At 39.6% G+C, this 12892-nt stretch overlaps 1 protein-coding gene across 1 annotated transcript; it reads right to left on the reverse strand.

Moving 5' to 3' along the window:
* Nucleotides 1-720: 720 nt before the first annotated feature.
* baalcb (BAALC binder of MAP3K1 and KLF4 b) lies at nucleotides 721-9663 on the reverse strand. Its single transcript, XM_082961614.1, has 4 exons — nucleotides 9525-9663; nucleotides 7776-8955; nucleotides 4986-5179; nucleotides 721-2531 (listed from the first exon to the last, which is right to left on the reverse strand). The coding sequence occupies exons 2-4, from the start codon at nucleotides 7960-7962 to the stop codon at nucleotides 2373-2375; spliced, it is 540 nt and encodes a 179-aa protein (XP_082817740.1). The 5' UTR covers nucleotides 7963-8955; nucleotides 9525-9663; the 3' UTR covers nucleotides 721-2372.
* Between the last annotated feature and the right edge of the window lie 3229 nt (nucleotides 9664-12892).

Here is a 12892-nt window from a genome sequence, read left to right on the forward strand (position 1 = left end):
TGTCAGGTCCTGTCCTGTCTGCTCCTACTCAATATTGTTTCAGTATGGGAGACCACGTACACAACACACACATCAATGTCATTTACATTGGTCAATCTCCTCTTCTCAGATTCGTTGGAGTCGGCTCAGAGGCAGATCAGTTTCTTCTTGTGAGGATGGAAAGGGAGGAGCCTGGGTGATCCCCAGTCAGTCAGGTAGTCAGTTAGTCAGTCAGGTAGTCAGTTAGTCAGTCAGGTAGTCAGTTAGTCAGGTAGTCAGTTAGTCAGGTAGTCAGTTAGTCAGGTAGTCAGTCAGGTAGTCAGTTAGTCAGTCAGGTAGTTAATCAGTCAGGTAGTCAGTTAGTCAGTCAGGTAGTCACACACAAACAGACCCTAAGGTTTACTAATAATGTATACACAATCCACCATGATTATCCATCTAGACTAGATAAACGTTTATATGTTGGTGGACAATCAACCAGTGGACAATATTCCAGTGGACAATATTCCAGTGGACAATCAACCAGTGGACAATCAACCAGTGGACAATATTCCAGTGGACAATCAACCAGTGGACAATATTCCAGTGGACAATCAACCAGTGGACAATCAACCAGTGGACAATCAACCAGTGGACAATCAACCAGTGGATAATATTCCAACCAAAATTATCTGCAGATGGTATAAACATTTCAAGAATTCTAGGAAGTGACTTAAAGAAGGAAACGAAACTACAAAGAAGTCCCTATATGTTGATTTATTGTCAGTACAAATGTATACTGTCCATATTCATAAACTTGAACCAAAGAGTTAAGCCAAAATGACCTGACAAAGTGTACTTACAAGCTGTTACGTTAAAAAGTACAAATAGGTACCAAGATAATCACACTGAGGCAATATGTAATTTAGTAAAACACCACTGAAATACTGCTTAGTCAACCCTGTTGTGGTACACTCACCAATATTCCAACCAATCAATATTGAATATAAGTCTCATCTTTAACCGTTTTTTTTTCTTATTTGCGAATTCAGATTCATTGTGTATTGTTTAAACTTATCTCTAACCAATCAGATTCATTGTGTTTTGTTTAAACGTATCTGTAACCAATCAGATTCATTGTGTTTTGTTTAAACTTATCTCTAACCAATCAGATTCATTGTGTTTTGTTTAAAACTTATCTCTAACCAATCAGATTCATTGCGTATTGTTTAAACCAAGTAAATCCTAAGCCATTGATAACAAATTAATTGTGTCAATTGAATTAGAATGTATAAATTATATGAAGATTTAAAAAAAAATCTATGTATTTCACCACTGTCTGCTACACAGTGTTTCCGTCTAAAACTTTCGGAGAATTTCATTGAGAATCTGCTGATGCTACTGTAAGCATCCAATAGATCAGGGATGGGAAACTTTGATTCATTATTTCAATTTTGGGGGGGGAGGGAATTTATCTGAGGGCCTTCAAAAGTGTGTGTGTGTGTGTGGGGGGGCATTCCTGCAGTAGAAGAAGGATTTAAATAATCACACTTCATAAGTCAATCCATTTGAAACTAAATTGTCTCTCTGATTGAATCAAGCTCTCTTCATGTAGAGTTCATACTAGATATACAGTGGCATGACCTCTTAAACAAGCCATTCAGTCACTAGTTTATAAAGTCACTAGTACACTAGCTAGTTCATAAAGTTTTGTTCACAAAAAGTGCCTATTCATTAGAAGACGTACCTTCTTGTAAACATCGTAATCTAAAAACAGTTTTTCATCCATCAAGACCAAACAAACACTGCCCAACGAGTTGCCCATAGAAATACTAAACATATTACAAAACTAGCTACTTCAAGACATGTTTCCCATTTAGGAACATTAGTTTATGTTACGTCTTCAATATGGCCGATCATTCAGCCGCTACAGTGCAGTTCAGTTCATACCAGGTCAAAGTTTTTTTTTTTTACATCTTGGTCCCAAGCCCAGCTTATAAAAGCATTGATCTTCGTTAGACAAAGTCACAAACTCTCTCATCCTAACAGCATTTGGTGTCATGTCCGTAGAGGTATCTCGCTTATCAGGTCTGGTCCCAGGCAAGATAGCGGACCAATTGTGCCACAGATTCAAACCCTCTATCTCTATAATCAAATCATTATCTTTTTCATCCTCATGAACATCAAACAACATTTTGGTATTATTGTCTCTCTCCACCTCAAAGTAAAGTCCATTCAGCGATACATTCTTTCACAAAGAGTTCATTGTCTTTCCAAACCACACTCTTGTCATTGACTTTCCAAACCACTTTCTGCCATTGACTTTCCAAACCACACTCTGTCATTAGCTTTGTCCTCTGTTACCCCTCAGACCTCAGTGTATCACAGTGTTATTCCCTAATGTTCCTACTATGTCATTCAGCCACGTCCTTCAGGCCCTCCATAGGCTTCATGACCTCGAAGGTGGTGAGGGACTTCTCCTTAATCTTTCCACTCTTGTCCACGTGTCTGATGCTCTGTGTCACTGTGATGGTTACCTGCTTAGTGGACATCCTGTTGTCTTGCCATTTAGTCTGTGGGGGGGAACAAGGGTAACTCTTTATGAATGTGGTATATATGTGGTATATACATTACCAGTCAAAAGTTTGGAAACACCAACTCTTTTAACGGATTTTCTTTATTTTATTTTTTTACTATTTTCTACATTGTACAATAGTAATGAAGACGTCAAAACTATGAAATAACACATATGGAATCATGTAGTAACCAAAAAAGTGTTAAATAAATCAATATATATTTGATATATTCTTCAAAGTGGCCACCCTTTGCCTTGACGGCAGCTTTGCACACTCTTGGCATTCTCTCAACCAGCTTCATGAGGTAGTCACCTGGAATGCATTTCAATTAACAGGTTTGCCTTGTTAAAAGTTCATTTGTGGAATTTATTTCATTCTTAATGTGCTTGAGCCAATCAGTTGTGTTGTGACAAAGTAGAGTTGGTATACAGAAGATAGCCCTATTTGGTAAAAGACCAAGTCCATAACATGGCAAGAACAGCTCAAATAAGCAAAGCGAAACGACAGTCCATCATTACATTGTACGTTTGTTCAAGTGCAGTCGCAAAAACCATCAAGCGAAACGACAGTCCATCATTACATTGTACGTTTGTTCAAGTGCAGTCGCAAAAACCATCAAGTGCTATGATGAAACTGGCTCTGAGGACCGCCACAGGAAAGGAAGACCCAAAGTTACCTCTGCTGCAGAGGATAAGTTCATTAGAGTTACCTGCACCTCAGACGGCATCTGAAATAAATGCTTCACAGAGTTCAAGTAACAGACACATCTCAACATCAACTGTCCTTTGGTCTGATGAGTCCAAATTTGCGATTTTTGGTTCCAACTGCCGTGTCTTTGTGAGAGGCAGAGTAGGTGAACGGATTATCACCTCGTGTGGTTGCCACCATGAAGCATGGAGGAGGAGGTGTGATGGTGCTTTGCTGGTGACACTGTCTGTGATTTATTTAGAATTCAAGGCACACTCAACCAACATGCCTACCACAGCATTCTGCAGCAATATGCCATCCCATCTGGTTTGCACTTAGTGGGATTATCATTTGTTTTTCAACAGGACAATGACCCAAAACACACCTCCAGACTGTGTAAGGGCCATTTGACCAAGAAGGAGAGTGAGGGAATGATGCATCAGATGACCTGTCCTCCACAATCACCCGACCTCAACACAATTGGGATGGTTTGGGATGAGTTGGACCGCAGAGTGAAGAAAAAGCAGCCAACAAGTGCTCAGCACTTTAACACTTTTTTGGTTACTACATGATTCCATATGTGTTATTTCATAGTAATGAGGTCTTCACTATTATTCTACAATGTAGAAAATAGTAAAAATAAAGAAAAACCCTGGAATGAGTAAGCGTGTCCAAACTTTTGACTGGTACCCTATGTAGTATGAATGTGATGTGTTATGTTGGTACTCTTCAATTGTTACTAAAGAGAGAATGGTTAGTCACCATTATAAGAAAAAAACACTTTAGATAAGCAAACCGTGATTAAAAAAATATACATTTGCGGTTGTTGACAAAAGTTATGCAATATATTGCTTACAGATGTGGTATGTACGGGTTATGAATGTGTTATAAAGTGACTATGTAGGTACACTTGAAGTGTTACCGAAACAAGAATGCTTTATTACATTGTGGGTAAATCTAAAAAGTATTTTGTCAATGAATCTCATCCTCAACCTCCGCAACTTAAGAGTGTATTAGAACAAGGACCTTCTCCTCCAATGCTCTTACTGGTTCCCATTTTGAGAAGGAGATGAGAGAGAATCGTGGATAGTGGATAGAGTTGACTTACTATTCCCTCAGTGATAGAGTTGACTTACTATTCCCTCAGTGATAGAGTTGACTTACTATTCGCTCAGTGATAGAGTTGACTTACTATTCCCTCAGTGATAGAGTTGACTTACTATTCCCTCAGTGATAGAGTTGACTTACTATTCCCTCAGTGGATAGAGTTGACTTACTATTCCCTCAGTGGATAGAGTTGACTTACTATTCCCACAGTGGATAGAGTTGACTTCCTATTCCCTCAGTGGATAGAGTTGACTTACTATTCCCTCAGTGGATAGAGTTGACTTACTATTCCCTCAGTGATAGAGTTGACTTACTATTCCCTCAGTGATAGAGTTGACTTACTATTCCCTCAGTGATAGAGTTGACTTACTATTCCCTCAGTGGATAGAGTTGACTTACTATTCCCTCAGTGATAGAGTTGACTTACTATTCCCTCAGTGATAGAGTTGACTTACTATTCCCTCAGTGATAGAGTTGACTTCCTATTTCCTCAGTGGATAGAGTTGACTTACTATTCCCTCAGTGATAGAGTTGACTTACTATTCCCTCAGTGATAGAGTTGACTTACTATTCCCTCAGTGATAGAGTTGACTTACTATTCCCTCAGTGATAGAGTTGACTTCCTATTTCCTCAGTGGATAGAGTCGCTTGACTTACTATTTCCTCAGTGCGTAGGACGCTCCTTCTCTGTACTGTGACAGGTGAGGGCTGAAGCGCCTGGTGGTGGGAGGGTAGTATTGCAGGGTGGGCACTCGGCTTTACATTGTTCAGTCCTGCTTCAGACATGTCAGAGCACACCTGCAGATAGGCCTGGGCTGGGGCAGGCAAGCCGTCTTCAAATAAATCTGCATCTAGAAGAAAAACACCTTTAATGTTCCCCCTTTATCTACTAGTCTCTTGTGACAGGTGTAGTGTGCTCCCAAGTGGCACAGAGGTCTGAGGCACGGCATCTCAGTGCTAGCGGCATCACTACAGACACCCTGGTTCAAATCCAGGCTGTATCACAACTGGCTGTAATTGGGAGTCCCACAGGGTGGTGCACAATTGGGCCGGTGTTGGCTGTCATTGTAAATAAGAATTTGTTCTTAACTGACTTGCCTAGTTAAATAAAGATTAATAAAAAAATATATAATACAGCTTATTCCAACTAGTTTAATACAGCTTATTCAACCATATTCAACCATTGATTGGCCCAGTGTTATCTGGGTGTGGCCGGTGTTGGCCGCCATTGTAAATAAGCATTTGTTCTTAACTGACTTGCCAAGTTAAATAAAGGAATACAACTAGCTCCAAGGCCTAGATTTGCTTAAGACTCAGAGACATGGATAATGAATCAACAAAACACTTTTTACTCCGTGGATTCAATGTTTTTCTCTGGTGTTTGTAAGTAGGATCCCATCACAAGCATAGGCTACTGTATCGCTCATGTCGGCGTTGTATCTCTTTATGACAGACTAGCAAACAGATTCACCACTGACTATGTGAAACGAGCGATACAAAGGGGCAGCGTACATTTTTGTTGTTGTTGAGAAAAAAGTAATTTTCAACAAATACCCAGCTAGGTCACCTATGATTACAAGTCAGTATTCGACGTCCATCCATGTCTGAGGACGTCGGGAGACGATGTGGAAACCAGCCACTAGAGGCAACGCTGTTACCTTCAAGTAGGTTTCAGTTTAGCTAGGGATGGCAGATGGGCATAAGCATCTGCCTCTGTTGCTAAAGGTTGCATGTTCAGAAAGTAGTTTTTTTGCATTTTTGTTTTAAGTTTATCCCAACCCTTAACACTTACCTTAACCATTCAGAGTTAATGCCTAACCTTAAGATATTCGTATTTAATTCCTAAACTTAACCTTAAACACTTTGAAATTTGACGTTTAGAACAACTTCTAAATTTGACATTTAGACCAACTTCTAAATTTGACGTTTCAGAAACATGGATGAACGTCTAATTCTGACGTGAGACTGTGAGAGCTAGTTGAAACACCAGTGCTCGATGCATGGGTTAGTCACATCTGCATTAAGTGAATGAGTCATGCAGCCTAAACATTGTTTTCTTGTTACACATGATAATGGATCTCCCTTAGTGACCACTAAAATACTTACTATTTCCATGGCAACTGCATTCCTTTTGGCAATGTTTTCAACCTTTGCTGGCTTCAAACTCATTCCACAGAGGGCCTAGTGTCTGCTGGATTTAGGTTTTTCCTTTCAATTAAGACCTAGACAACCAGGTGAGGGGATTTCCTTAATAATTAGTGACCTAGACAACCAGGTGAGGGGAGTTCCTTACTAATTAGTGACCTAGACAACCAGGTGAGGGGAGTTCCTTACTAATTAGTGACCTAGACAACCAGGTGAGGGGAGTTCCTTAATAATCAGTGACCTAGACAACCAGGTGAGGGGAGTTCCTTAATAATCAGTGACCTAGACAACCAGGTGAGGGGAGTTCCTTAATAATCAGTGACCAAGGCAACCAGTTGAGGGGAGTTCCTTAATAATCAGTGACCTAGACAACCAGGTGAGGGGAGTTCCTTAATAATCAGTGACCTAGACAACCAGGTGAGATAAGATCCTTAATAATCAGTGACCTAGACAACCAGGTGAGGGGAGTTCCTTAATAATCAGTGACCTAGACAACCAGGTGAGGGGAGTTCCTTAATAATCAGTGACCTAGACAACCAGGTAAGGGGATTTCCTTAATAATCAGTGACCTAGACAACTAGGTGAGGGGAGTTCCTTAATAATCAGTGACCTAGACAACCAGGTGAGGGGAGTTCCTTAATAATCAGTGACCTAGACAACCAGGTGAGGGGAGTTCCTTAATAATCAGTGACCTAAACAACCAGGTGAGGGGAGTTCCTTAATAATCAGTGACCTAGACAACCAGGTGAGGGGAGTTCCTTAATAATCAGTGACCTAGACAACCAGGTGAGATAAGTTCCTTAATAATCAGTGACCTAGACAACCAGGCGAGGGGAGTTCCTTAATAATCAGTGACCTAGACAACCAGGTGAGGGGAGTTCTTTAATAATCAGTGACCTAGACAACCAGGTGAGAGAAGATCCTTAATAATCAGTGACCTAGACAACCAGGTGAGAGAAGTTCCTTAATAATCAGTGACCTAGACAACCAGGTGAGGGAAGTTCTTTAATAATCAGTGACCTAGACAACCAGGTGAGGGGAGTTGCTTACTAATCAGTGACCTAGACAACCAGGTGAGGGGAGTTGCTTACTAATCAGTGACCTAGACAACCAGGTGAGGGGAGTTGCTTACTAATCAGTGACCTTAAGTGAGGAGTGAAAACCTGCAGACACTCAGCCCTCTGTGGAATGAGTTTGACACGTGTACTGTACATAGTGCAATACTTTGGACTAGAGATCTATATAGCAAATAGAATGGCATTTCAGATGCAGCCTAAAGCCGAACCAGGTAGGTTCTCTTACCAGGTGTGATGGTTTTCTCAGAGACTAAGCTTTCAGATGAGTTCTCAGAAGGGATATCCATACTCTGTATGGAGGAGAGTGGGATGTCTGTGTCTGTACTGGTCAGCCAGGTAGACTCTGTCTCCTTGGTCCAGCTCTCCAGGTACCTGGGCTCCAGAACATCAGTCCTGCTGCCACCACACCCCATGGTGCCTCCTATAGTTCCCCCTACTTAGCAGGGAGGGAGGGCCAGACCAGGTTCTTCTCAGACAGAGAAAAAGGAGGGAGAGACCCAAACGGTGGGACTCTGGCTCTTGGGTCCTCTCAGACAGAGACAGACAGGTACCTCCTCTCAGCGGGGGGCAGAGAAGGGAGGGATCAGACCAGGTTCTTCTCAGACAGAGAAAATGGAGGGAGAGACCCAAACGGTGGGACTCTGGCTCTTGGGTCCTCTCAGACAGAGACAGACAGGTACCTCCTCTCAGCGGGGGGCAGAGAAGGGAGGGATCAGACCAGGTTCTTCTCAGACAGAGAAAATGGAGGGAGAGACCCAAACGGTGGGACTCTGGCTCTTGGGTCCTCTCAGACAGAGACAGACAGGTACCTCCTCTCAGCGGGGGCAGAGCAGGGAGGGATCAGAGCTGTGAAACTGGGTTTTAGACGTGATTAGGAATCCCACTCTCTTGAAGAGATAGCCCTTACTGAGACTTGTAAGCCCTGATGTTGTAGCCCTAAGCTAACCCTGATGTTGCCCTCTGAACCTTTGGTCTAATGGGTTGGTGAGTCAGCAGGAGACCTGGATGTCCTCTTGGTCGAATGGGTTGGTGGGCCAGCAGGACGCCTGGGGTTGATTGCAATGTACCAAATACATGAGATCTAAGAAAAGAATCCGCCAGATGTCAAGGAATCAGCAGGAGGTCCAATCCTCTCTCAAGGGGAAGGCTGAGGTGGTTTGTAGTGGCATTCACTACCAGTACCCATTAGATTTTCCGCCATTTTCTTTAAATCACTTCAGTTGATTTGCTTCAGCAGAATTGTTGGGGTCTTTTTTTTCTCTACAGATTACTGTTCCTCTGCAGGTGAAGTAGGACACACAGTGGGCGGGTCTTACATCTCACCTGGCCAACCTCTGCGCCTGCATTATCAACACCCCATTGGTCCAATGACATATCAGTCTGTCTGGGAGCCTGAGGGGTTTTGCCTAGGGAAAGGATGGAGAAAGCATGTCAACTGTGCATGTCATTTGTTATGCATAAGAAAGTTGCATCTTGTCGTGTTATTAGCTGCTGTTTGATGATTTAAAGGAAATGACTCAAGCCTATAGGACACAGAAAGTAGGGAGTCTGTCATCTTTAATTGATTGTTTCCATGTCTAATATTTGGCGTGTTTTTGACCGTTTTTTGTGCAAAATGAAAATTACTGTTGGGGATTTTGAAATCACACTGACATCATAACCAATTGAAATGCCATATTTTTTTTATTTTTTTTTACCAATGTATCGAAATACTGTATGCATTAGCGATGTATTGGCACACGCCTGTAATAACAGTACGATAACACAGAGCACCACATCTATGTCGTTGTGGGCCATAATAACATCACAATAAATCAATGACGTTCCAATAGGAAATTAGACCGATGCGACTGAAGAAAAAGAAAAAAAATATGAACGTGAATGGCTAATAATCAGCTATAGGCTACCCTTTTCATGTGTTCATCTGATATAAAAAGCAATAACAATAGTCTTGCGCTTGCATTCATTTACTTACTATTTCACAGACATCCACCGGTTTCCTCTTTTTTTCCGCCTTGACCTCCTCTCCTCCTCGCATCCCTCCTTTCAGAGCGAGTAGCCTCCCTCCAGAGCCAGTAAAACCATTGGGTCAATAATGACACTCCCCCTTCGCCGTGTGTGTGTGTGTGTGTGTGTGTACGTGTGTACGAGCGCGGGGGCTGGCGCTCGCAAGCGTGAACGAGCCTGCCCTATGCGCGCATATTAGTGCTTGTAGCCTATTTGAACGTTGATAGCAGAAATGCCACGTCATCTGCAGCCTCTTGATTCGTGTCTCACATATTCTCAAAATGGGGCTGTAGTGAAAAAACATACTGTCATTTAAAAGACCTTCCTCTTTTGATTAAAGCATCACACTGGATTATATTTACAATGAGCACTACAGGTAATTACATTGTAATGAATTGCTCTTTGAAAAATATATTTGTATTCCTTATTTTACCTGGGAGCTCAGAGTACATTGGAATTCAAAATCAACTAAAGTAAAAGCATGTCATGATGCTGGATTTAAAATCCCTGACACACCTACTCTCTGCTCACTGTGAGGCATCTGTGTGTGAGTCAGATGTATTGTGTAATGCTAAAGAGATGATGCGCATCCCAAAGGCCACCCCATTCCCTAAATAGTGTACTACTGTTGATGAGGCCAATAGGACTATGGTCAACAGGGAATATGATGCCGTTTGGGAAGCTCCCATTATGGTCCTTGTTTCCCTACACAGAAAAAAAGGGTTATTCGGCTGTCCCCATAGGAAAACCCTTTAAATAACCCTTTTGGGTTCCATGTAGGACCCTTTCCACAGAACCAAAAAGGGTTCTCATTGGAACCAAAAAGGGTTCTGCCTGGAACAAAAAGGCTTCTCCCTGGAACCAAAAAGGGTTCTCCTATGGGGACAGCTGAAGAACCCTTTCCTAAGAGTGTAGTGCTGTATCTCCTTTGTTATCCATTTATAGATTTTATTTGACATTATATTATAGATTATATTATAGATTATATTATAGATGAATTTTATAGATTATATTATAGATTATATTATAGATTATATTATAGATGGACTTTATAGATTATATTATAGGTCGACTTTATAGATTATATTATAGATGGACTTTATAGATTATATTATAGATTATATTATAGTTCGACTTTATAGATTATATCATAGATGGACTTTATAGATTATATTATACATTATTTTATAGATCGACTTTATAGATTATATTATAGTTCGACTTTATAGATTATATTATAGTTCGACTGTCACGTCCTGGCCAGTATAAGGGTTAATTGTTATTGTAGTTTGGTCAGGACGTGGCAGAGGGTATTTGGTTTATGTGGTTCGGGGTGGTGTTTTTTCTAAAAGGGCATTTGATTTAAGTATTCCGGGGTTTTTGGGCACTGTTCCTTGTTTACGTATTTCTATGTTGATCTAGCTTGTTGTATGTCTATGTTTGGTTAATTGGGGTGGACTTCCAATTGAAGGCAGCTGTGTGGTGTTGCCTTTGATTGGAAGTCCTATATTAGTTGGGTGTGTTTGTCTGTGTATTTGTGGGAGATTGTTTCTTGTCTAGCGTATGTGAGCCTGAGAAGACTGTCTGGAATTGTGAGTCCGTTTTGTTATTTTGTATGTTCATTTTTGAGTGTTATTAAATGTTCAAAATGAACTATCTCAACTCTGCTGCATATTGGTCCTCATTTTCCGACGATGATTTCGCCATATCGTCTGACAACAAAGAAATCCCTGACATCGACTTTATACATTATATTATATTATATTATATTATATTATAGATTAAATCATAGTGTAACGGGTGTCATAATGATTGGACCAAGGTGCAGCGGGAACATGTACCCTCATCTTCTTTAATTGGTAAAAAGGAAAAACCAAACAAAACACGTATACAAACACAACGAACGACACTAACAGTCCTGTCAGGTGCTCAGACACTAAACAAGGAGACAACTACCCACAATTCCCATTACAAACACACCCCTATACATAGGACCTTCAATCAGAGGCAACGAGGAACAGCTGCCTCCAATTGAAGGCCAATCCCAATAAACTAAACAAAGAACTAAACAACCTAGATCTAACATAGAAATACACCAACCTAGAACATAACCCAAAAACCCCGGAACACTCTAAACAAACACCCCTCTACATAACACATAGCCCAACAAACCCCGAAACACTCTAAACAAACACCCCCGTTTTACAATAACATAACCCAACAAACCCCGAACCACATAAAACAAACACCCCCTGCCACGTCCTGACCAAACTACAATAACAAATAACCCCTTTACTGGTCAGAACGTGACACATAGATGGATTTTATAGATTATATTATAGATTATATTATAGATAGATCGACTTCCACAGAATACTGCACTGCACACAATATGGAAAATATTTATGTAACTACAGTTGCGGCCAAATATGTTTTTTATACATATTTTATTGAAGAAATAGGAATGTATTTATGAAAAGGACAATTGTGACAATATATTTGCACGCAACTGTACTTACATAAACATAAACATTTTCCAGATTGTATGCCGTATTCCGTCGAAGTCAATCTATATTATAATCTATAAAGTCGATCTATAATATAATCTACAATACAATCTATAATATAATCTACAATATAATCTATAATATAATCTACAATATAATTTATAAAGTTGATCTATAATATAATCTACAATATAATCTATAATATAATCTACAATATAATCTACAATATGATCTATAATATAATCTATAATATAATCTACAATATAATCTATAATATGATCTATAATATAATCTATAATATAATCTACAATATCATTTCTAAAGTTGATCTATAATATAATCTACAATATCATTTCTAAAGTTGATCTATAATATAATCTACAATATAATCTATAAAGTTGATCTATAATATAATCTATAATATAATTTATAAAGTTGATCTATAATATAATCTATAATATAATCTATAAAGTCGATCTATAATATAATCTATAAAGTCCATCTATGATATAATCTATAATATAATCGACAATATAATTTATAAAGTTGATCTATAATATAATCTATAATATAATCTATAATATAATCTATAAAGTTGATCTATAATATAATCTACAATATAATCTATAAAGTCGATCTATAATATAATCTACAATATAATCTATATCAAATCAAATTTATTTATATAGCCCTTCGTACATCAGCTGATATCTCAAAGTGCTGTACAGAAACCCAGCCTAAAACCCCAAACAGCAAGCAATGCATGTGAAAGAAGCACGGTGGCTAGGAAAAACTCCCTAGGAAAAACTCCCTAGAAAGGCCAAAACCT

This window comes from Salmo salar, chromosome 15 (assembly GCF_965601325.2).
Source record: "Salmo salar chromosome 15, fSalSal1, whole genome shotgun sequence".
Taxonomy (NCBI): Eukaryota; Metazoa; Chordata; class Actinopteri; order Salmoniformes; family Salmonidae; genus Salmo; species Salmo salar.

Excerpts from the sequence above, each read along its gene's own strand:
- baalcb (XM_082961614.1), bottom strand. The coding sequence starts at position 7,962 with ATGGGGTGTGGTGGCAGCAGGACTGATGTTCTGGAGCCCAGGTACCTG. Across the intron at positions 5,180-7,775 it reads TGAGAAAACCATCACACCTG|ATGCAGATTTATTTGAAGAC; the intron begins GTAAGAGAACCT and ends TTTTTCTTCTAG. Across the intron at positions 2,532-4,985 it reads TCCTACGCACTGAGGAAATA|ACTAAATGGCAAGACAACAG; the intron begins GTAAGTCAAGCG and ends TCCCCCCCACAG.